The following is a 26,224-nucleotide window of genomic DNA, read 5'->3' as shown; positions in this document are numbered from 1 at the left end:
AACCAGCTATTCTGACAGTTCTAGCAGTAGAGCCGGCTCTACTAGTAGAACTGTTCTCGTAGAGCCGGCACTGCTAGAGCTTCCAAAAGAGGTGACCCTAGAACTGTTCTTGGACATATTTAGACTGTCCCAGAGCCGAGTCTTCTGGCCGTTCCTCTGAGAGGTTAGAAATGACCTCATCTGTACTTACAGTAAGCTTACTAAAGTAGTTCTTGATTATTTAACCTCATGTAATGTGAGGGCTTTATAAATTCTCTTCTAATTTCATGTATAACTTACAGTCAATTTCAGCATTGCTTTCCGCGTTAAGTGTTCTACAATTAGGTTTAAAAAAAATGTATGTTTCTAAATTTTAAGGACACACACCCGCCACGCCCCGCCCAAATCCGCCTTTGATGTGTACTACAGACAAATTAATGACCACTTCATAATTTGTTTTCCATCATTTATCCTGGATGTAGTTTGTCCATCCACATACATTACAACTGTGTATGATAATTTTTCTTGAACAATTAATCAATGAATCTTATCAATCGAGGTTTTAATTATTCTTAGTTTTGTCAAATCTTAACATGTCCAGAAGAACAGAGAAACTGATAGTGGAGTGATACGATTAGGAAGAGATTAAAAAAAAGACTATAGGCAGACCCAAGGGGCGGGCCCCTCTTCAATGCTCGGAAATATTGGTTGATTAAACATTTAAATCATTGAAATTAAATCTAAATCATTGGAAATCACTGGAGTAGACCTTTATTGGTCAGGCAGCGCTATCTGCCCATTTTCTTACCGAAGGGGTAGGGCGCGTTCGTACTTCTTTAAATACATGTACTTATATTTTGTTCACAGTATTCAGATTTAGAATTTTTTTACTCATAGTTAAAACTTTTTTTTCTGAAAAAAAATCTTGGCAACCATCCAAAAAGGTAAGAGCCTTATAATAGCACAGTATTACCTTCCATCTAGAAAAAAATTATACAGTTATAGACGTCACCTATAATTTCTCTCATGATTTTATGCATATAAAACATAACTCGAATTATGACATATATAAGCAAATTACTACATTTTAATATCATATAAATATATATAAATACATAAAATGCATGGATACATAGACAAACATTTGAACAATATATATTATTAAGCGTAAGTATTTGTAAGAATCAGGCAAATTGGAACAAAAATCAGAAACATGCATGTCATAAAAAACAAAGATCTGACAATATAATTTCACTCATGGATGCTTTCTCTATTTGAAAAGACCATTATTTGATCTCTGCACCATTGGATTTGCTCAGAATTTTGTCCATAGAATCTTAGAAAAATGAGGTTTTTGACTGAGTTATCTGTGACGGTACAGTCCTTGAAACGTTCATTTTCAGTGTATTTCAATGAAATTGTAACTCAATGGGCCAGCATGATATGAAAAATATTGTCTTTTTCCTTGATTTTGATGGTGCAAACAGTCAAATTACACTTTCAAAATTGTGGGGTTTTTTCTATACCATGTTTCACGTACTGCCTGATTCTGACAGGGACTGACACTTAACATCACACCTACCCTTTGAAGTTGTAATTGACATTTTTAAAACATCACATTACGATGTCAGAGGCACGTTTTCCTTTGCAAAGTACTATTAAAAATTCTCCGTCAGCTGGATTTTTTCAAATGAATACGACGTATAATATCTGATTGCACCAACTTCAGGAAAAATCCAACGTTTATCAGATATATAACTAATCCAAACGAGCATAAAGTAAAATAAACAGAAAATGGTACCCGCATCATGAAAAATTCCGGATAGAATCTATACACCACAAAGCTTAACGGTATAAGTCTAAGAGCAAAAAATGAAACTAGATTGAAAATTGAAAATAATGTATAATAAATAGTGTTTAACGGGACGTTATATAACCGTAACAATTTTCTGACATGGAGGAGAAAACTGCTGAACTCGGAAAGAAGGCATAGGTGAGCATATCCTATCCCTATCATCTTAAACCAGTAATATCCAAAGCCCAAAATAATCTGAAATAAAAGTAAATTTGAAAAGTTACCATATGAGTAATAGTCAATTTATCACATACATGTAATGGGAAATGAAATCTGAGCTGAACATCTGTAATATTGCAAGTGTGGATTTCTTACTATGGGGCGGACTAAGCGTAAACCCACAAAAATTGGGTAAACATTTGATTTGCATGAAACCTTGATTTTTCATTAATTCCGTACCAAAAATGTGATTTTTCTGGCTTCGCGTGGTCTTTCAAGTCTATCCATGCCCCATAACCTGAAATCCTTGATCCTTAATGGTGCACATTTTTTTGTCACGTCAACAACAAATATAATTGAATTTAAGTATATTTTATCATTTGATGGTTAATTGATTGTATAGTTTTAGGTCCTACAGCAGACATCCACGCATACATTTCAGGACAAGAACATCTGATCTACCCCTGCTAAGAACTTGTCCGATACGCCGAGCCAGATTTCAAGTTCATGTGCTAGCTCACAAAAACACCATCACCACCACCCTTTTCCACATTTACAGATAGACATGCAATACTATGTCACAGTATTCCGGCTTTGAACCAATCAGTTGTCACGTCAAAGATCACTACACATCCTTCGTGTTTTGCGAAGAGGAAGTGATGTCTTCTGTAGGACTCTACCGAAGATCAAACCCACGACCTCAACCACTCGAGGCAAACATGGTACCAGGAGACCACCTTCTGTATATTTGTTATGTTTCTTGTACTATATAATTTTACCGATATATATTTTTTAATATTCAAATACATGTATCTGTTTTTCTTGTTTTTCTCTGATTTTCATATATTGATTGTTCTTAACCAATTATAATTAACAAAACTTACCACTGCATGATGTATCAGTATTTCTTTGCTTTTCTTCAAAGAACTATTAGCAATTGTGTCTAAAGCATCATAAAGGAAGTATCCTAAAACAATACACAAAATATTTAAAGGTCAACAATAAAAATGAATATAAAAATAATCATATATAAATAAATAATAACTAATTATAAAATTTTTAAGTATATTTCAAAGCGTCATGCATGCGTTTTTAATTTTAAGAGTATACACTATGGCGCAAATAACTTTTTTTTTAAGTACCATAATAATATCGTAATTATAAAAGTTAACTTGGGTTTCTTATATGGTGTATTATTAATTAAATGATAATGTACAACGCACCTGTTGTCGGGGCCTTCTAGAGCTAACTTGAAAGTATGTTGACACTTATTAAACAGGGCGGATCGAGACACTTTGAAAAGAAGGGGTGCCACCCGGGGATCATCGGAAAAAGGAGGGTGCTAGGCCAATATTTGCAATTTTTTGTCAATTTTACATTTGAAAAAAAATTCCAATAAAAAGGAGGGGTGCCAACCCTTGAACCCTCCCTTTGGATCCGCCACTGTTAAAGATCCTTTTGGTGACTTCTGAATATAAACGCATCAGTTTATGATGAACAAGAGAGTATTATTTGGATGCTGTGCATGCTTATTCCTGATCTTTACATTTTTTCAGGTTTCATACAAATGTTAAAACTAGATATTTTTTTTCTCAATTATTTACGGTTTTCCGATATACATAAACCTACAATGTAGCATTTATGCTTCGAAAATGATGGTGGGGGCTGACAAGTGCTGCTATTCTTGATAAAGCTTCCGAGGACATTGGCGGATACAGGAGAGAATTCTCGGGGGTGGGGGATTCCACTAGTCCGATTTTGCTCTGACGTCCAACAGCGGATTTGCAAGACAGGCTTGGGTCGTGGGACGTCTGAGCTTGTTCCATATCAAAAACACGGGATTTGGCTAGAAAGATGTTATTCTATAAACTTAAAAATAGTTATTTTTTGTTGCAACAGACAAAACTATTGACGTGTTGCATGTTGTTCACTGTATATGAAATTTGCACACTGCTTAGTTTTTCGAAGTTTCACAATATTTGACTCTGTGGTCTTGAACTTAGTGAATTTCATAAGTTCAAGATCACAACATTATGTGATTTTTTTTAAATTTCCATTCTCAAATTTACAAAAAATGCAGAAAATCATATACAAAATATTGTTTAATAATAGTATAAACTTCATTACAAGTCAAGTTTTAAATTTAAAATTTTAAAGAGGTATTGAATTAATGAATTTTAAATCTTTAACCGCGCATCTTGGTGCGCAAAATCCTGTTTTTTATATGGGATAAGCTCTGACGGCACACGGCCCCAGTTTGTCTTTCAAATCAGCCATTGGACATCAGAGCAATTTCGGACTAGGATTACACAATTATTACATTTTCTTTTCGAAATTTCATAGCCTGGAATCTACTTTTACAAACTTCTGGATCGGAACTAACCTTTTATGAACCTGCGTAGGATCTGAACATAATGAAGAAGCTATGACATTTAGTAACTTACCACGGTCATGGCGATAGTTCCGTGAATTATTAATTTCATGCAAAAAAATCGCTATAATGTCACCATTTTGAGTAAAATCAACCTTTCTTGGTGAACTTACCCATTGACACGATCATCATTTGATAAGATGATGTGTTAAAATAGAACAATGGATCCTCCACTATTGTTGGTTTCTCTGAGTAATGGCATATCACACTGAAAAAATAAGTACTTAGCAGTAGTTGTAAATAACAGGCAGGAGATGGTGCATGCATGTCACACATAACACCCACAAAAATATTGTATTTCTGATTCAGGAACATTTACAGACCAAATTACCAGTCAGGGTCAATTGTTGCTGACCTTTGGAGATAAATAATTTATATAGATTGTATACTTGCACCATGAAAACTGGTTTATTCAACGGGTCATGTTTTTCCTTCCCTCGTTTGTCTACCCCGAACTTGACTTTTTATGAACAACTCGGCGGGTGTTTCTAGAAAAAGCAAAGGACGCTTACCCTACCGGTGCACCTGGTCCATGCTCCCAGTTTTTAGTTGAGTCCGAGTTGCTCATTTTCTTTTGTTACTTTGTATGTTTGATTTTAGTTACTTTATGTTCTTTGTTGTGTACGTCTGTTTTCCATGTCTGGTCTTTGTCCCTGCATTGCATTCTTTTGATTACCGCTATAACCTTGGTTCCCTTGGTTACTCTTACAAGGGTTATCATTGTTGTTCTGATTCAATTTATGTTATTTCTCCTCAATACGAGATCTGTGTACAGAAATTAACGAATAAAATTACGCAAGGTTATGGTGTGTCAAAACCGATAAAGCATCGTTTGTTATGGCTGGCGTCTTCTGCACCTTGTCGGCAATGTCTCAATTTTATACGGATTGGTACTTGATACATGTAAAATAAGCAGTTTTATTTTCTAATTTCGTATATAGTAATATATGTTATTGAAGACGATTAGAGTAACTTTCCGATAGTGCAGAAAATCTCGTTTTCCCTCAAACCGTTTTGATTTTTTTTTCATGAATACATTAAAGTATATAGGGGCAACTAGTTCGCTGTACTTGTGCATAATGTTGATTTTTGGGCTAGCTGCAGTCTGCCCTGTGGTGTGATGGTTTGACGACTCATGTGTCATCCCGGTGGGGGTGGTTTCTTTTACACATTCATTCTTTTTATGTTGGGAACTGATGCATAACCGCCTAGATTTGGATTTTTTTTTTAATTTCTTACTGTCGGATATCTTCCAATTAATGGACACAAGTAAACCGGATATCCCGGACCATAACTACAATCTTTGTATTTAAAGAGATAATCAATTTATCTTTGTATATGAAAAATGATATTAAATTGAACTGTCTGTTGTAAGTGTGGGGCACAACGTTATGCAGGCTTTGTATAAACCATATTATATTTACGTAATATATCAACACATCAACTGGGTGCAATCTAAAGTTATGGGGGATTGTGACTTGTTTGGAAGCTATAATATGTGTGTTCTGAGCGATACCATCGCCTGTCTGTCCGTCCGTTCACGCGTTGTACGATACCTTAGAACATCAGTTTTCGTGGTTTGATTGATTCACGTACCTATTTGATCAATTGTCTATGTACAGTTCTTAGTTTTAAGTACAGAGTTGATAATGGGACTGTTATAGCGAGAAAGGAAGGCCAAAAGAATAGGACCGTCCCTTATTTCAAAACTGTAAATAATGTGCGTTATCCTAGTGCCTCAGTAAAAAAATCCCAAATGGATGCTCATACTAACTTTTTGTTGCCAAAGATGCACCACAATACCGACTCAATTTTTTTACGACAAATTGACTGATATCTACATTCAAAACTGACATATAAGTACGTTCAAGAAAAAAAAGAGTTGCAACGTAAAAATTTAGCAAACCAAATCGTTTTTCATTTCGTGCATTACACAAATCCGACAAAGGTGCACATTACATGTATATACAAATTAAAATGAAAATTGACATGCCTTCGGGACAACGATCGGGATGAAACAGCTGGAAGAGTAACGAATTAAATTTAATTCATATATCGCTGACATTGAGATCTTGCAAATAAAAATATGTTACAAGGATTGCCATTAAATTTTATTGACAAGCTTTAAGCAAAGTCGCCGTTCATTGATTTTCCCCATCATATATTATATCTTATTGCCATTTGATGGTATCATCTTTGTTAAAAATTTCAAATTCAGTGGGGTGTAACAAAAAGGAAACTTATAGTACACTTTTCATACAATAAGGCTTCTCCCTTCGTTCACCTGTATTTTAAGTATGCACAGTATTTTGTAGTGTGTAATGTGACATCAGGAAATGAATAACTAATGTATACGCTTAAATATTTTTCATTGAAGAAACTAAATAACAAAGAGGTTGTAAACGTAGTCGAAGTTAACATGAAAAAAAAAAAACCAAAAAACAAAAACAACCGCAAGTATTATCATTGAAGTACCACGAGCTAAACATTATACATGTACATGTACCACATTTCATTTTAGATATACAAGTCGACAACTTAATTGTAATCAAGTACCACTATATACTGTGTACTACATATATTATTTACAAATTCATTCGCGTTTAAATGTTTCAATAAACAAATACATAAATATTTTACTACCAGTTTTGCCAGAATGCTAATCAACAGATATACATGTACATGTAATAGGTTAAGGTGGTGGTACATGTATTTGTAAACCGGCAGACATTCTCCCGGGGGGGGGGGGGGTAATACTCTACATCATTCAAACAAAATTTATAAATACTTGCTCTACACAAGTATGTAACATATGACAAATGAGCAAATTTAACACGTGTACAAAAGTCATGTACATTGCAGTAAGAGATGTTTCTGAATTATTGAATTATATATGATACCTTGAGATGCTCCAGATTCCAACGAAGAATCCATGGATTGCAGAAACCGACAAATTACGCCATAACCACGTATCTTTCAAATTGATTCTGCTAGGAGTACCATACCACCGAACGATTCCATTGGCAGCGCCAAAGAACATCAAACTTAGTGAAAACGTCACATATGTTACCCAAAAGTAAACTCCATCATTTACATAATGCGGTAGGTGATGTGTTCCGAGTAGTTCACTGTCCAACGCCATTTCCGATCTTCGTGTAAAATCTGGCCTATATAATTTTACGATGAAACATCCATAATACTACATTTATATGTCCAAGAATGTAACAATATTTTCTCATTCAAGTGAAAATTTTTATCACAAAGTGGATTAACCTGTATTCATCCGTGAACACAGAATTAAAATGACTGTAACGCGATTTATTTAGTATCATAATATACAATTAAATATTTACAGATCCGCTTTCAATTGGTCAACTTGCGATTTCGAAGGTTTCATTTGTTCAATATTAAAAATTAAAACAAAATAACCATTTAAAACTTCTGCACTGCCTGGAATAGAATAATCGCATTAAAATGTTAAATTTGAAAACATGAAATACATTAATGCGTGTTCAAGTTTATGACTGTATATACCGAGATAATACACAGACCGGGCTTTCATATTCGAGTATTATCTGGATAAGACTTATTTGAAGTCCGTATATGTAAATGGAAACTGCGTGATAACCGCCATTTGGAAACGCTGATATTTTATTGAAGAGAACGATTGACCATATTGATCAGTCGAACAGACCCTGCTTTGTAGTAAAGTCCGACACACTGAGCCGGATATTTATTGTGCTAGCGTGCAGGTAGTTAGGCCACTCCACTAGCACTCATTATTCTCCCAGCCAACCAATCACCTCTCTATCCCTTGAATACCGCAAGATTGGTAGACAATCTTTGGTGTGCCTCGACCTCGGCTATGGGGATCGAACCCACGACCTTCCGCCATCGAGGCGAGCACGTTACCCAGAGACCACCGAGACGGTTCGGGGTTTTTTCAGTAATCTATAACAGACCAACACTCTTTATTGAGGGACTTTACTCCCTGGTATATTTATAATTTATATACCCATAGAATTACATCTATAATTAGGCCCTCAGAAATTAAAAAATGGGGCGATAATCGTTATCGGTGTTGAACTCGAAGAGAGCATCCCTTACTAACCTATGAGACCAGACGATTTTTTTCATATATGTATATATCATAAATTTAGATTAATTTGCATTATAAGTGTTTGTTTAAACCCTATATCGCCAACTTTATATCGCATACCCTATATCACACCCTAGACATATATCGCATACCCTATATCACATCCCCTAGAGCTATATCGCATATCTTATATCGGTGGCCCTTGGGATGGTATAGGAGACTCGGGTTGATACAGCATGTGATACAGATTTTGACTTGTAATATTCAGTATATATAATTCGCCTGACCCAAATGTATTTACCTGTATCAGTAGATAAGGTTGCATACTCATTTACTTTTAAGGAATGGGTTAATTAAGTTTTCTTGTTCAAATTTAAATATAAAAACTATCAATTTTCAGAGGCGGATCATGTGTGTGGTGTATGTCGAGGGGGTGGTGGGGTGGGGGTTGGGGCGGTAACAGTTACTGGGAGAAGAATTTCTGGGAAAAAAAGATCGTCGTCATTTCCCCATTTTATCTTTAAGGGAAAAAATGACTGCCGTATGTAAATCTCTCGGTCCACCTGTCTTAGTATATATACTTATATTCAGTACCTTCTTTTCCTAACTCTTGACTGACTTGGAAGGTCTTATGAATTGAGAGTACTTTATCAGTTGGACCTTGTCACACTTTCCAAAGTTTTGTACAAACAGAACGGTATTATAATATTCAAAGCTATCGGCACCGTTGCATGATTAAGTAATGAAAAGAAAGTCGATCTCATACTCGTATCAAACTACAGTTATTATCCATGAGTCCACGTTCGTCACTTACGTTTGACGTATTAATTGTTCTTGTAAGAATTAATCAGGCAAAACAGGAAAAATCAGAAGCATGCATGTCAAAACCTCACCAATCTGACGATATTATTTCATTCAAGGATGCTTTCTCTATTTGAAAAGACCCTTATTATCAATTAAGATGCCTCAAAAGAGCACGGTGTTTCCTGCCCCAGACACATGTTTTCAAATTTCATTTTAAGGCGTTTATGTTAATGTACGTGTCTGGATCTAGGTTTACAGAAACTAAGCGCTTTTACATGACACATAGTTTTCTATGCGATAATTTGTAGGGCTTGAGCGATAAAGCTTATCAACTGAGAAATGTAACTAGTTAGGAGGCACATGTTTCTAAGGATGTGCTTTATTTCAATTATTGTGCTTAAGTTTGAATGATCTGATAGTTTTTGACATCAAGTCAAGTCTGAAACAAATCTGGAAAAAAATATGTATTACACCACCGAGAAACCTGAATATTTCACAAACTGGAGCACTGCATGCTACGATTCATCGCAAGTGTTGTTGTTGTGTTTATTAAATGTTTTCCGGAATCAGAATGATGAATTCACAAGAATACTATTGTGTTTACATACATTTGAATTCGATCCCCGTACTTTCCTTCATTCCTGCTTGTATCTCACATTTTTGCAATTTTACAATTATCTGAGGCGTAAAAATTCAGACGATCGATATAAATTGATTCAGTGCGTAGATAGTTTGATTTTATCTCTACATCACTGGATTTGCTCAGAAAATTCTAAATTGAATGTTAGAAAAATGCGGTTTTCGACAGAGTTTTCTGCCTTTGAAATGTTCATTTTCAGTGCATTTCAATGAAATTATACCTGAATTTACCAAAATAAAAGTTCTGTCTGTTTTCCTTGATTCTGTTGGTGCTAATAGTCAAATTAAACATTCAAATTTGTTTTTTTTTTTTTTCGTATCATATTTCACCTATTGCCAGATTCTTACAGGGACTGACACGTAATCGCAAACCGCATTATTTGCTCCCGCCTAATATTGGTATACTCCATTTTAAACGACGATAATCTCACTCTTTCTCTATCTCTCTGAACATAAAGATTAAAAATATCCATTTTCTTACCACAACTTGGTAAAGTAAACCAAAATGCAGGTGGGCACAATTAGAAAAACACAAAGCCTCTAGATATGGTAATTCATATTCAATAAATAATTTACGCGAAGACTGGTAGCTATATATCCAAGTTAATTCTATAGAAGAAAATAGGTTTGATGCAATCAAATATCACTCTCTGAATTTTTCCATTAATTAAAAATGCATACATCTCGCCCGGTATGTACATGTTCAGTTTTTCCCGGGACGATTATTTTTATTTAAGGAGGTATACCTAGGGTAAGGGACATAACTCATGTAATCAGTGATGTTTGTATTCTATTCAATTTCACCATAACCTCCCAAGCTTTCGTTTTAAGCAGAATAAAATGCATCCAAGTTAACATGATGCTTACATAAGAATGTTGTAAAATGCTGAATACAAACGTTCCAATGTTTTTAAGAGTTATGTCCCTTACCCTAGGTCTACCTCCTTAAAATGTACAACCAAGTTTACAGTGACCAGATCTACTCCAAGGAAATGGTGTATCCCCCCACTATGTTGGGAAAACATAGTTTTTTCCTGTCCGTCTTCAGGACTGTCTGTTTGACTTTCTGTCTCTGTCTGTGGGTCTGCCACACATTTGTAAGCACTCCTCGGACTCTACAGCATCAAATGTCAGGAAACTTTGTAGGTAGTTAGGACATATATCTCGTCGTGCATATTACCTGAAATTTATAATACAATGAATAAGGGAGTAGTTATATCCCTTTGACCTTTGGAATGGGGAGAAATACGTTTTGAAGGCAAAAACAAACTTTAATTTTCATTACATTTAGTTAAACACCTAGACAAAAAATCGTTTTGTCCCTACAAGACCGTTGCTAAGCAAATTATATCTTTTTCACATATAACATTTCTACATAAAATCTGTGATTTCCATCTTCGTTATATCATTTTATTTCTTTGACAGTACTTTTTAATGTGTAAAGATAGAATTTGTTCAATATGCGTCATACGATAATCAAAGTAAGAAAATACGTGTACCACCAATCACGACATCTAATTGTAAGGCAGAATCATTTGATTTCTTGTTGAGCTTGGATTTCCCTTTGCGAGCCGTTTTCACATACGATTAATAACTGGATAGTTTTACTATATAATGGGCAAATGTGGGCCAGAATAAGTTACATTTCAGATGCTCGTATTTTGGACATAAATCAGCCGGATCAGAAATTATTTTTTCTAAAAGCTCCCAGCCCTTCAACCAATCAAACAAACAAACAAAAATTTTTAAAAAATAGTAATAATAAAAAAATGAAATGTGATGTAAAGAACTTTCAATTCTGACGAATTAAGATGTGTTCAAGTACTCAATATTTCTAACAGTAAGGTTTCGTCTAAGAAATATGTACAAGAACATGTACAAAATGTAGTGCATTAGATCTTTCATCTTTTTAATGATTTGAAGTTCAACAACCAAAAAATGATGACCTCTAATGATAACACAGATACCCAATTCTCAAGATAAGGTAACAACTCCTGTGGTGCGATTCCTTATGGGGCATCCGCACCTAAAATTAGGATTTATTGCATGAATTAATGTTTTTAAACAATTTCTACCCTAAAAAACTTTTTTCTCGCTTCGCTCATGATCTAGGATTATATTAACCCAATTTCCTAACCTTACATTTTGGATCCGCCCTGCTAAGCTCCGTGCAGAGACAGACGCTCGTTTCCTCTCTTAGTGACCGCTGCAGACAGTCCTTTCGAAATTCTCGGGTGTAATTCAAATCATACGTCGTTTGCCAATCGGATAACGTAGCATAAAATTGATGCATTCACTTTTTCCCCGACTTAGCAAGATTCTTGCATTTTCTCAGAGGGCTGGCTACCGCGTCTAGTGTGAATTTTTAACGCCAGACGCTGCTCGGAGCTTTCGCCTTTCATTTAATTTGCGGCTATGGAACAACGGACCTTCAAAAGCAACCTTAAAAAAAACGAAACAGATTCTGTGCAAACAGTATGCTGAATCAAAACGAAAACAAGAAGGGAAGTAAAAGTAAATGAACAACCCAGACTGCAGTGTACTACAGAATCTTTGAGCATTAGCATACATTTGTACATGGACAAAGTGCGCTGATAGAATAAGTACATTCATACTTCGTGATTTTGCATTTCTACATGTATGTTATGACGGCTTAAATAAAGAGTGGTGCAACTACATTCTAAGCGATGCTGATTTGCCTACCAAATTGGTCAAGAATTCTTCATTATCAATGTACCGAGAAAATGCTCCAACTAAACAACAAAAGAAACCGACGATATACTAAGTAAGAACTTAGCATCGTCGCAATAATTACACTACCTACAAAGGACTTACACCATCTTCAATGAACTCCACAACGTTTTTCATAAAAAAATATTAAAAGTAATTTAATTTAGTTTAAGTTGGTGGCAGCAATCGTAATTGATCTCACATGACCTTAACGACGTCGACGTAATAATCGGTAACGTGGGAACGTCGTAGGATTTTCATAAAGACCTCTTCTAAGATGGGAGCGCTCTTTGTGAAAGCCGGTTGTTTACCATGTTTTAATGGTGACATGCGAAAAGTGTCACCAGAAATCATCTGTGAATTAGCTTTACCAGAACGACAACTGTCGGAAGAAATAATAAGAGAGTTGAAAACATGTGGGATCATATCGGTGGAAACCAACAGTGCCAGGGGTGGAGTAGCATTCAGTATAATGCAAGATGGCGATAGCATGGCAAGGAAGCCACGTCGCTTACCAGCTCTCCTTCAAAACAACCAATCTCGAGGTACGTCTTGATAGAAGAAAACTACATTTGCAAGACAACTAGTCTGAGTCAAGCGGTCCTGATGTCTAACCAGACTCTAAATATAATAATGAAAACATGACCCAGGGAAAAAAATCACATCAAAATCATGATATAAATATAAAGATTCCATAATCATACACCAAAATATTGCAGTACATCGAAATGAAAAATGCCAGTAAAACTGAACTGAGTTTTGATTACAACGTCGTTTATACCCTACTTGCTATATCAGAAATTACGGATGCTGATAATTATTCGTTGGGTTTTGATGATTTATCCTTTGTCAGCTTCGTATCTCTTTTTCAGTTGCAAATAACAGCAGAGAAAGAGCGAAGTTCGCAAGTACACGACGTCAGGAAGCTCTGAATAGAAAGGGTATGTGTCTGTCTTTAAACACTCAGCGACATAAAAAACGAAATGTACACAGTACAAAGTACAAAGTACATGTAATTATACATAAAAACACACTTGCGGGATTTTGTTTTGTTTTGTTTTTGTTTTTTGGCAAAATACATTTTCACACCAAACAGTGTAGATAAGTGCTTGTAATGAATTATCACAATATCCCGCAAATGTTAGTTCTTAAATTTATTTATATAACCATTTACATTTTCTCCCTACACCAAAAGATTTCAACACTTGTTTGTATCAATAGTATTTCACAATTGAATGAATTTCATCAATAAAAATTAGTGTACAAATGCGCTTAACAACTTGCCTGCTTATTTTATCAAAGCCACGAGTTCAGCGGTTTATTGCGAGAATACATTTGTGACTCTGGTAAAAACAAATGAAATAACACAAGACTGGTAAGAGACATGCTTTTTAAAGTTCCAAGTAATACTACGTATTTTTGACATTGTATCTATTGCAGCGCAATTTGGAAAGGATTATGAGCTGAAGAGATTGGCAGTCATTGAAAGACGTGAGAAGAAACTTCGTGATAAAATAAGAAAAACCGAAGACAAACTGAGGAAAAACGCCAACAAAACCAGCAAATAGAAAGACCCACTCAAGGATATATTTCAATTATCAAGTTTTAAAACCTATTATTTGCTCTTGTGACATTTAGTCAAATTATTGGTCTACAAAGGCTGTTGCGTCACAAATGTTCTGCTCGGAAAGTTCAAGTAGTTTAACTTTTCTTCTGCATTTTTAAAATCACAAACGAGAAAAAACTGAAAGCCGTTAATGAAGACAACCTGCTTAAAACTCTCCATGGGAATAAAACTGAGGCCGCAGTATAGGTCGAGCTCTAAGCGTTTTGTTTTTGAAATGACCTTGACAGGTCGGGGAAATGATGGACACGGTACATTCCCTCCACGTCATAAATAGTTTAACTCCGTCTTAGGAGAAGTACACACATGTATGTAGGTCCTGTGTTTATAAATCTGGATCGAATCCAAATATTGTTTGTAATGATTATTTAATTAAACTGATTTGATGTAACTGCATGCGTGATTTTTTTTTTCTGATACCTAAGGGAGTGTATATTAAAGTGCATGGATACATGTAAACTGCACAATTTAATCAACACTGAAAATCAGGACAATCTGTTACCATGGATTTCACTAACAATATGAAAACCTTATCTAAATTTTATGGCATTGGCTATATATTCGACCAGACCCGGTTGAATAGCTTGTGCACTGTTCAACCGGATACAGTCGAATAGCCTATTATGGACAGGCTATTCAACCGGACTTAAAAATATCGCGCTAATATCATTTTACTATCAAACAATCTAGTAATATATACTGAACATAACATGTTAAAATCTGTATCACCAGTGTGTATCACAAGCTGTATTAACCCTCGACCTATATCACCCGCGGGTCGGGGTTCATTATATCATATCTTTTAACCATACTTTAAGTACAGTCTGTAAAGGGGTGCGATAAAAAGTCTAGAGTTGTGATAGAGGGTATGCGATATAGTTCTAGAGGTGTGATATAGGGGAGACGATATAGGTCTAGAGGTGTGATATAGGGGAAGATATAGGGTTTTAACAAATACTTATAATGCATATACAAAAAAAAGGTATCTCAATCTAGATATATGATATAATTACAACTATAATTACGTATAGAGTTAAGACATATTGCTAATATAATTTGGTAATATATTTGTGGTATTGCAAGTCAAAAGTCATTGGCTTACATACAAAGATGCTAAAATGCTTCCAAAATTTTTACTCCTAACAAGAAGAGCATAACCAGCTTAGCGGCCAGTCAACCTGATATGGTCATACATACATACAGACAAGGTTTAGTGAAATTAGTGTTTAGGGGAGTGTGATTTCAAAAGCAGTGTGTTTAATAATTCGATATTATGAATTATTTTGTTTTTAAAATTTAAAACAATTTCGTGGAGACTACCTTTGCTGTTGACTAAATTTGAGGCCCTGCTCGGCTTCTTGGAGTCTAAGCAGAGACCATTCCTCACCTTATACCTACTGACGGGACTATTGTTACTTATTTTTCAAAGACCAAAAGAAAACTTTCAAGGCAAAAACTATTTTAAATTCCATTGCATTAACAGTTTTATATCCCCCTGGTGGGGGTTATGAGGTATTCACATGTTTGGTTAAGGATTAAATAGTAAAACCACCTCAACTACATAAACAAATTCTAGTTCAATTTAGGCTTATGTTGCATCTGTCATAAAGAGCGTGGACAGATCCGGGATTTCTGCTAGTGGTTCTAAATAGAAATAAAGGCTAAGCAAAGTGAGCCCAGAAACATTGAGGGTAGAAATTGTAAAAAAAAATATCAATACTGCATGCAATTTTTTCCCTACCCTAAGAATCTGTGCCTTTTTGCACTTAATAAAATATGGTCAAAATATAGATATAAAAAAACCACACCACTCTGGTTTATTTTTTGGAAATATAAAATTTGGCTGTGGCTATTCGACTGGATCTGATTAAATAGCGAATCCATGTTAAGCTTGCAGCAAATCTGATTTCGTTTGAGAAACTAAAGCTAATTTGATGACTGTGGGCTCGAGCTCACCAGGGGTTCATGTGGTGATCCACCACAGACATTCCAAATTTTCTAAGTAAAAGATAAATCTTATGTGTGTTTATTTTTCTTGTGTTAGTCCTTTTCCATGGATTGTGTTCTTTTTCATTACAGACCTTTTTATGCTACTTTGAGATATACAGTAGTTTTAGTTGTATTTTATGAAAATAATTAGCAAAATCTTAAAATTTGTGTCATTTTAAAATGGGTATAATGGAAAAATTCACTATCATTAATGTGCTATTAAGGATTAAATTTCATAGAAACTACAATGAAGATTTAATGGTAAACACCACTGTGAATATTATTGAAATCCTGTTTCCCATGATTTCCTTTTCTTAATTAAGGAGGTAAACCCAGGGGAAGGGAAATAACTCACGCAATCAGTGAATATGTTGTATCATATTCAATTTCACTAAAGCCTATCAAGCTTTCATTTGAAACAGAATGAAATCAGTCCAAGTTACTTTGATGCTCACACGAGAGAAAATGCTGAATACAAAATGTTTGTAAGAGTTATGTCCCTTAACTTAGGTCTATCTCCTTAAACAGAAAATGCAAAATACCATATTAAAAAATCAACATTTTCATTCATATAAACATGTAGTCCCATAATAATGGTAGCAGTACATGTATATATATTTATTCAGTGAATAAATCCACCTGACTACACCATGACTGGTACCAGTGAATTCCAAGACTGTGACAAATGATGTTTTCATGTCCTTGAATACAGGAAAGAAAGAGAAATACCACTGCTTTCATTCCTGAAATATGCTTCAGTTTAGCTGCCTTAGACACTTGTTCACAAGTTAACCACCATTCAAAAAAAAAAAAAAAAAACCCAAAGGAAAACAGCCTCAACTTGAATTCAGTCTTCACATTGTAAGTGCAAACTGTAGTGTTTCTTGTGGTAAATTAGTTTACATCATTAGACACGAGAATATGCTAGCAATGATGATTAAATTTAAACAATTGGACCTTATTTGCAGAGGTCTATAGCAATCCTTTTTCCTGAGAACATTATCACATTTCACCACACTGTGTTATAACCACTGCTATTTTAGGTTTATTATTAGGTCCTGTTGGAACATTTTCTATTTTTCTTAGAATTAAAAGTCCATCAATCACTTTACCTGGAACAAAAATAAAAGGATTTACAAAATTTCATCTGAATATCTCAGAATCTTATACAAAAATCAACAAAATATAAATATATAGGTTAATATAGTAACAAGGTATGAACATATATTTTCTCAAGAAATGAAATCAAAATTAACAAATATGAAAAAGGTTAAGGTTGAATAAGGGCCATATTACGCCCTCTATTTTAATAAAAAAAAAATTGAATTAAATGACAAAAATGTGATATGCACTGTATAATGTATGATTAAAATGTTTTAAAATGGTTTTAAATTTACACTATTACATCAATTTTGAGTTTTATGGAAGCCTAAAACTTGCCCCCCCCCCAAAAAAAAACCCCAAAAGAACACAAAATGGGGAAAAATGCAAATTTTCAATGCTAAAATTGTCATTTTCAAAGGCCTCTGCCAAAATGACCCAGGGAAATCTTGAATGATTTGGATTTCTATCAAAGTTGCATTTAGAAAACATCAAAAATAATTTGGGGTCATGGTTCAGGCAGTGAAAAATTGCAAAAAATGTTCAAAAATGTGTCAAATTTCTGCATATTTGATAGAAATTTGCAGATTTCCAAATCACTGAAAGATGATATGCCCATAAATGTGGTTGAATTTGCTAAACCATATATTTTACATTCTAAAAAATCTCTCTATCAAACCTCTAACCCTTCAAGTTAATGCCGTAATAAAAGATCAGCGTTCCAATATCCCCCACGTTAAAAAAAAGTGCGGAAAACTATAAATTCACTGACATTTTGTCAGTCTAAGGGCCGTAACTTCCGTAAAAATCATTCAACCATAACCAACATCCAAATAAGACTACATACAAAATATAAGATCAATTGGTAGAAGCATTACAAAAAAGTGCAGATAACTAATTTCAATGAAATTTTCTAAGTCTAAGGCCATAACTTCCATAAAAATCAATCAACCGTTACCAAAGTCAAACTTAATCTGTAACTCTTCATAATAAGGCCACATACATGTACCAAAAACAAACTTATTTGGTAAAAGCATTACAAAAAAAAAGTGCGGAAAATGCATGGCATTTCCATGTCCCCCTGTGACACGCGTTGGGGGACAATCAGACTTCTATTCTACGTTATCAATTTTTAGCAGCTTACAACATTGTTTCATAAGTAATTGTGAAGTGGGGTCAGAAGGCACCTCATTGGAATTTGATAGGTATTTGTTATTTTAGAAAGATAGCAATAAAAATGAAAGGAAACTTTCAATTACAAGTACTCTGAGCTCACAAAAAGAATACCCCTGGCTTCATATGCAGTTGAATGTAAAAATCTTAAGTTGGATTATCTCCCTTTGGAGTGGCCCGACTGTAACTATAATCCTTCATGCACATCTTCATATGTCCCAAACCCTTCTAAAATTTCATCAAAATACCTTCAGTGGTTCACCAGGCATTGCACTTGCAAGGTTTTAACATGTAAAACCTTTAATTCGGATTATCAACAGTAACTAAATTCCTTCATGCACATCTACATATGATGTCCAATATAATATTATCAAATTCTCTAGTGAGGTTCAGATTAAGATGTGCTTAAGAAATGCGTGGTAGGGTGATTCCTATATACCCATCCCCACCCCCCCCCAAAAAAAAAAACTAAAAATCTTTGTTTGCCGAGGTATAATTGTAAGCACAGTAGGGTCAAATGAAAAGGTCCTTCTCAGCCCCCTTTACAATTATTTCTGGCACAGCCTTAATCATTTTTACAGAATTCTAAATGCTACCAACCAAAGACAACATGCTTTCCATCAAGAAAGTCACACTTTGTTGAAGTCACAAAAAATTGACAACCATTGCTGTCTTTTCCACTGTTTGCCTACAAAATAAAAAAAAATGTATTACAGTTTTCTTCTTCTTCAACTCAAAAATATACATGGAGTAAAGATCAAGAGTTAATTAAGCCCAATCTTCATAAACTGAAGACAGTAAATAGTAACATCTTTAAACACTTCATGTCTGTGCCAGAGGCCAGTTAAACTTGACAAACACTTGAAAGTTTTTGTTCCTAAATCAGGATTTTTTGGCCAGTTATATGTGAAGATAAATTCTTTTAAAAAGCTTTCATTTCAGATTATTTTTTTATCCGCTAGAATGATCTGACAAAAAAATGTTTTATTAATTTTAAGGCTGAAGATAAATTCTTTTAAAAAGCTTTCATTTCAGATTATTTTTTTTATCCGCTAGAATGATCTGACAAAAAATGTTTTATTAATTTTAAGGCCATTGTTTTTACATTTTTAGTTTTACAAAATTTTATTTTCATACAAGACCAATTGGTAGGAGGACAGAAAATAAAACTAAACTTTCTTTTTTTCCCCCATAATTTTGCTTTATACACACCTATCTAGAAAAGAATTGGCAGGAGGAAGAAATTTTTGAATAGATATTTTTTAGTATCTTTTCACAAACCACTGATCTAAATTTAATTCAATTTTGTCCACTTCAATATCTCTAATTACAGTTAGATCAAAGAAAAAAACGTAAAGATACATATCCACCGCCACAAAGCAGGTATGAGACCACAACTAATTCCCCTTGGTTTTCATTGTATAAGAATATAGTTCCAACTTTGGTAGTAGGTACCTTCCATATTTTTTCATATTTTAACTGGAAACTTATTTGCTGAACTTTTGCTTCTAATTGGTAGAAAATAGGTCAAAATTACATGGGATTTTTTTAATTGATCAATTCTGACTACAAATTGTGGTTTGGTTCAGTGGAAGAAGGTATTTTTTTTCCTAATCAACAAAACTTATGGTTGGCAAATAATAAAACTAAAAATAAAATAATTATGGCCTAAATGCACTAACCATTGACAAAATTCCAGGTCCAACATGCTTCATCTTGAAATTTTCATCAGCAAAAGCACATCCACCATATATACTGCATATTCCAGTACCATCACCCTGAAAGAGTGAACTTTAGCTACTGCAAGAGGTCGTTGTAAATCTCAAACAAATATTTGAAGCATCTTCTTCCAAAATATGCCTCTTTGACATCATATTTTAAACAATTGAAAATGAATAGAATCAGGAATTAGTTCAATGCTCTTAATTCAGAATTTTAGAAACATGTCAGAATTTGTTTTTACAGAGTTATCTGCTCCTGAATTATAATAGTAAAATTGCACAGTCCTTGGTGTGCACATGTTTTAGCAAAACTTTTAATTAGAACTGTAATAAACAAAAAACATATGTACTGATGACTAGTGCTTACATTAACAAAGTCACCTCCTTGCACCATAAAATCTTTTATGACTCTGAAAAGAAAGAAAAAAAAACACTTTTACATCAATTTTTTTTTCAATTTACAATCCTATTAAAATGTTTAATTAGGTAGTTAATAACTGTATCAACCAATAAAGCCAGATGGTATGTTACTTTATCTTAAAAAATTTCAAAATTGAGACAACAAGAATAATAACTATGAGATTAAATAGTGAAAGAGCTTTTTTCCATTGTCACAGGGTTGATGGGTAGTTTTTTTGTTTTTTTTCTTCTTTATTTCTAAAAATTAAAAATTTTGCAGGACATCAAAACACAAACACATCAAAAAACATCAATAGTTTTGTGGCTCTATTATGATACCTCTAAACCTGTACTTGCAGTAGCCATTATTTATGAATTTTGAACCTCCACACCAAAGAGCAAGGTGATTCTAAAAAAAAAAACCGACGATGGAAACCTGAAATCAATATTTTCGTTTTGACACCATAAAAGTTAGGGTCGGCGGGGAAAAAATAGGGTCGGTCAGATGACCGGAAACATAGTATTTTTTTTAGGCCTCAGGAAGATGATGAAACAATAAGTGCAAATAAAAACAATGTCTTTCTTTGCATTTTTTTTCAGTAATGTTCCATAAGCTATATCATATGAATACCTATGAAATGTGCACCCTTTAAATCCCATTGGTATGCCATCTTTCTTGAATTCACCAGTGCAAAACTGTCTAAAACATAAGAATATAATAATTAAATGAAGGGATTTTTCACTGCAACAGAAATGCATCATATTTTAAATGTGTTCTGGCTTTGCTTGAAGTACATGTACATGTATAATTAACAAAATTAAGTGTATAGTAGTGTATATAATAGTTTGTCAATCACAGGATTAACTTGAATATCAGATCCACCAAGGACCTCATTTCTTTGGAATAGCAAACAACTGGTCAGTCATGTACATTGGAAAAAAACAATACTATACTATATCATCATAGATGCCAACCCCTTTTCGATTCAGTCCGTAAAAAAGGATTGAGTTGTCCGTAATTTGGCACTTATGTCATTAATCATCATTAAATTGAAATAGATATCTTGAATTTGTCTTGGATCCAAAAGTGTTTCATATACTAATCGGAAACAGCAAGACATCAATAAAATTTGTGAAACCCGATATCACTGCATGATCCGAATTCTCACTGCACTTAATTCAATGGTCTCTGCAAAGCATCTTATCAATCAGAATACCTTTACTAAACCAGGAAGGGCTTGGACCATAACATTTGGAAATCCATAAAAAATTGGAAGGTTAGACCGTACTTTCTACCTGAAATTTGTAAAAATTATGGACAAATTGTAGAGGTTGGCATCTACAGTGTGACCCTTTGAAAGTTTTTTAACAAAATTCTTGTGTAGACTACTGCTTTGGAGTATTTTGTTATGGATATTATATTTGTGCAAGAATGACCTACCTGTATTGTAGTAAGTAGTGAGATTTAAATAGCCAGTGAATTGACTTGGCTATAGGATTAATTCTCTAGCCGAACCAGATTGTCGCTGGCTTATCACCGAGCAGTCTAGGGTTCGATCCTTGGCGGAGGAGTATAATTTTGTGGGTCAAATCATGCTCTCCCATTACATGTACATATTTAACCACCATTCCAATGTAAATCATAATTTCTGGGTAGAAAAAAAACAAAAACAAAAACAAAGCACATCCTCTCAAAGTAGATGTCTTAACATACATGTATGGTACATGTACATACAGTACTCTGATGTATCATTTCTAATCATAATAACTTTATTTCTGGTTGAGAAATATCCAAAGTAAAATCAGTTTGCTAACAAATCATCCATGAATTACATATACCTGAAGTTTTCAGCTGTTTTAGGAACAACATCAGCAAATAGTTCTATTTTCATCCTGCCTTGTTCCTACAATAAAAATGCAACATGCAACACCAAGACAAGAAATTAAAATAACAAATTTACAAACTAAAGAACATAATTTGAGACTTAAACAAGAAGAGTCTACTCTTTTGCAACTATTCACAACTGATATCACCCATAACTAAAAAACCATCAAAAAACAAGAAGACAAGATCAACAATGAAAAGGAAAACGTTACTTTTTTGCTATACACTTACAGGATACACACTGGGCCACTTCTAGCAAATGTCAGGCTGAGGAAAATAACACTATGCACAAATTCAATGAATAACAGCTGGCAATCAAATAAGTATTAACAATCAGTAAGGTTCTCCCTTGTTATATTGGCCCATCTTAATAATCAGTAAGGTTCTTCCTTGCTATATTGGCCCATCTTAATAATCAGTAAGGTTCTCCCTTGCTATATTGGCCTATCTTAACAATCAGTAAGGACCTCCCTTGCTATATTGAATACATCAATACCTAAATAGCTATCAGCAAGGATCTCCTAAAAATACATGTATAAAAAAACAGTAAGGATCTTTCTCAAAACTACAATGAACAATAAAGTACATCATGTTATTTTTCCTCGCATTGGTTTTGTTACTCCACACCAGAAAAACAGACCCCATGTTCACAAAAGGAAATCTAGTCAATGTACTTAGTCACAAACTAGACCACTGTGGGAGAAGACCAATCACCCTACCTATACATACAAAAACAGTACAGCAGATTCCTGTTCATCACATAGCCTATTCGTCAGATAAAAATATGCAATTAACAGAAATTATCATTTTCAAGGGAAAATACCTGATATTTTCAATGTTTTTGTGGGACATATTCTTTGATCATGGATAATTAGATTCCTTCCATAGTGTCTAATAAAAAGAAAAACAAAATGTTGTAAAAACAAAGTTTTAAAGAAAACTCTGGTATTTCCCACTAACAATGTATTGTTTTACCCATTTAGGTACATTTTTGAGTAAATTTTGAAAAAATGTTTATGCAGTAATAAAACTTATTAAAAAGGAATTTTTTACATGGTTAAGATGGGAAATGTTTTTGTTCTTTGAGTTTCTATGCGATTAGCAGGTATGCTATTAAGTGGAATTCACTGTACCAACATCTCTACCAATCCTAGCCCTATCAGGGGACTTCAAACTAAACCCAGGTCAGACAAACACAAAGATCTTTCCATGTGGGTTGTGTGCAAAGCCAGTAACTTTGAAATGTGATGGAGTGTGTAGTGAAGACTGTAGCATATGGCACCACAGATCCTGTATCAAACTACTATGTATGTACTGAAGACAATGAGCTACTCAACAGATCGAACGTTCAATATTCTAACGAAAAATGGTCATGTCCCGGAAGTAACAAAAAGTAACTGTCCTTACAGAGAAAATTCATCGTTTCCTTGAATCAAGCAAATAAAAATAAATAGGTTAAGATTACATTTTGGTAAAAATAACTTCATCTTTTCTGATAGTTTGTGAGTCTTTTCTAATTTTTTCACTTATTAAAAGAAGTGAATTTGATGCGTTTTTCAAGTAAAAGAGTTATAAAATAATTCACATTCAAAATATAAACCTTGTTATCTAAATGAAACATCTTACAGTACCAAAATTGGATATGAAATAACAAAGTTATAAAGCTTTAAAAATTGGGATTCTAATCATGAAGTTGTCAGTTGTTTATTTAGTTGTTTATTTGCCAACCAATTTGACACTTAATGATATGCAAATTAGTGAATATGACATTACTAATGAGTTTGGTGAACTGTCCTATTCTCATCCCACCCCCACCCCTTGTGTGCCAAAGGAATTTTAAAGTCCTGTACCATACTCATGAGTCTCACACAAAAGGTACAAGTATGGAAAAGCTCACCTGCTCGCTGATATAGCTTACAGACAATGCCTACTCGTCTCCTAAGTAGAACATTTCGCCAAGCAATTTTTATTGTATCAACCTGAAGGACGGACATGAAATGAGTTTTCCAGAACCAAACTATTAATTCAAGCACATCTGAGACCATACATACATGTATAATGTACATGTACATGTTTCATATACATGGATGATTAGATTAACTTTTAAGATCAATGAATGAAGATCAGTGGCTCGTAACATTCAGTCAGTGTACAAATAAAATTCAAATAACAACAGTTAAACTCACATTATTTCCTATTGAAATATCAAAGAAAACAACAGGATTATTAGAACTGTTTAGTTTTTCTGTGTGCGACATGCCGCCGTTTTCGTTAATTTACCTCCCCTGAACAATATTTCCCAATGACTTGTTAAAACCGGGAATACAGTCCGGACACGAGCCTAATTGTTTTTAAAGTCTGATTTGGAAAATGACACCCTCAAAGATAATGATAACTACAGATTGAAAAAAAGAAAAACAAAACAATTTTTAATAACATAGATATGTGCTGCAATTTATTTACTTATTTTTTTTTAGTGATGTCAACACTTACCTGTGATTTGGTTTTGGTTGGCAGAAAATCCTTTGAATGGCATGGGGCATCAACTTTAAATCATCATAACTTTTTCATTTTTTAAGATAATTGAAAAATTCTTTTGGTTCCCAAAATTGCAAATAAAATTCTTCTTAAATAAATATTCAGTAATTTGACTTTATGTGCATGAGATTTTAATTATAAATTTATATGAAAATAGAGGTTTACAAATAAATATCATTACAAATTTATTTTTCAAGTAAAAGATTTATAAATTCACATACAAAATATGAATTATTCTATCTAATTGAAACATTTCACAGAACCAAAATTGGATATAAAATAATAAGTTATAAAGTTTTGAAAATTGGGATTCTAGTCATGAACTTTTCAAATGATCATTTATTTGTTTGTTTGCCAACCAATTTGACACCTAATGATATGCAAATTGGTGAATATGACATCACTGATGAGAAAGGCCAACTCTCCTATTGGGACCCAGGCTATCATTTGCATATATTTGACAATATTTTGCCAGAACTTTACATGAAAACATTTGAATTCAGACTTAATAAATTATGGGGTAACCAAGACACTTTATATAACCAGATACAACTTTTTTTGAGGAAATTAATGAATACTTGGATCTGAGCATAGTGGTTGATGAGCAGTGCTCAGAACTGGATCCGTGAGTATATGATTGTATTGATATTATTGTAAATACACTATTTATGTAACAATTGAAGCAAACAATCTCTACACAACTTTAACTTTTTAATGATTAGCTGTTATTTTTTAGACTTTATTTAAAAGAAAACAGCTAGTTACACAAAAAAATGAACAATAAAATAAAAGAAGTAGGAAAGAATAAAAGGTTAATGTGTGGAACTTAGATAGGGCTGCTTTACAAGACTAGTGGATTCACAATCATGACAATGTTACACATATTATCATTTTGATCCAGCTTATCAATTATAGTATCAAAAAATTACACTTAATTTGCTTACCAAAAACTTTGAGCAATTTTCTATTTTTCATCATTTCACATTTTGGAAACAAAATACATCTGCCATACAATTTAGGAATAATGAAATGTTGAAATAAGATTGGTCTAATAAGTACATTTGTATACTTTAATGATCTTTATGGCAGGTATTGTTT

The 26,224-nt window shown here is 33.7% G+C and overlaps 3 protein-coding genes across 3 annotated transcripts; 1 reads left to right on the top strand and 2 right to left on the bottom strand.

Moving 5' to 3' along the window:
* Positions 1-1,044: 1,044 nt before the first annotated feature.
* On the bottom strand, positions 1,045-7,742 carry LOC148601631 (TLC domain-containing protein 2-like). The gene is made up of 4 exons (XM_088556154.1): positions 7,325-7,742; positions 4,538-4,632; positions 2,878-2,960; positions 1,045-2,029 (listed from the first exon to the last, which is right to left on the bottom strand). Exons 1-4 carry the CDS (start codon positions 7,564-7,566, stop codon positions 1,652-1,654), a joined length of 798 nt encoding a protein of 265 aa, XP_088412280.1. The 5' UTR covers positions 7,567-7,742; the 3' UTR covers positions 1,045-1,651.
* Positions 7,743-12,943: 5,201 nt separating this feature from the next.
* On the top strand, positions 12,944-14,627 carry LOC148601630 (uncharacterized). Its single transcript, XM_088555586.1, has 3 exons — positions 12,944-13,241; positions 13,569-13,637; positions 14,137-14,627. Exons 1-3 carry the CDS (start codon positions 12,974-12,976, stop codon positions 14,262-14,264), a joined length of 465 nt encoding a protein of 154 aa, XP_088411712.1. The 5' UTR covers positions 12,944-12,973; the 3' UTR covers positions 14,265-14,627.
* A 2,242-nt stretch (positions 14,628-16,869) lies between these two features.
* On the bottom strand, positions 16,870-24,887 carry LOC148601629 (peptidyl-prolyl cis-trans isomerase H-like). The gene is made up of 7 exons (XM_088555908.1): positions 24,775-24,887; positions 22,543-22,607; positions 21,335-21,403; positions 20,672-20,714; positions 20,266-20,361; positions 19,184-19,271; positions 16,870-17,421 (listed from the first exon to the last, which is right to left on the bottom strand). Exons 1-7 carry the CDS (start codon positions 24,844-24,846, stop codon positions 17,312-17,314), a joined length of 543 nt encoding a protein of 180 aa, XP_088412034.1. The 5' UTR covers positions 24,847-24,887; the 3' UTR covers positions 16,870-17,311.
* Positions 24,888-26,224: the final 1,337 nt, after the last annotated feature.

The sequence above is a fragment of the Perna viridis genome, chromosome 12, assembly GCF_037379345.1.
Source record: "Perna viridis isolate PV_CMFRI_1.1 ecotype Kerala chromosome 12, ASM3737934v1, whole genome shotgun sequence".
Lineage (NCBI taxonomy): Eukaryota > Metazoa > Mollusca > Bivalvia > Mytilida > Mytilidae > Perna > Perna viridis.
Note: the sequence above shows the minus strand (reverse complement) of the source record. Positions and strands in the feature narration are given on the sequence as shown.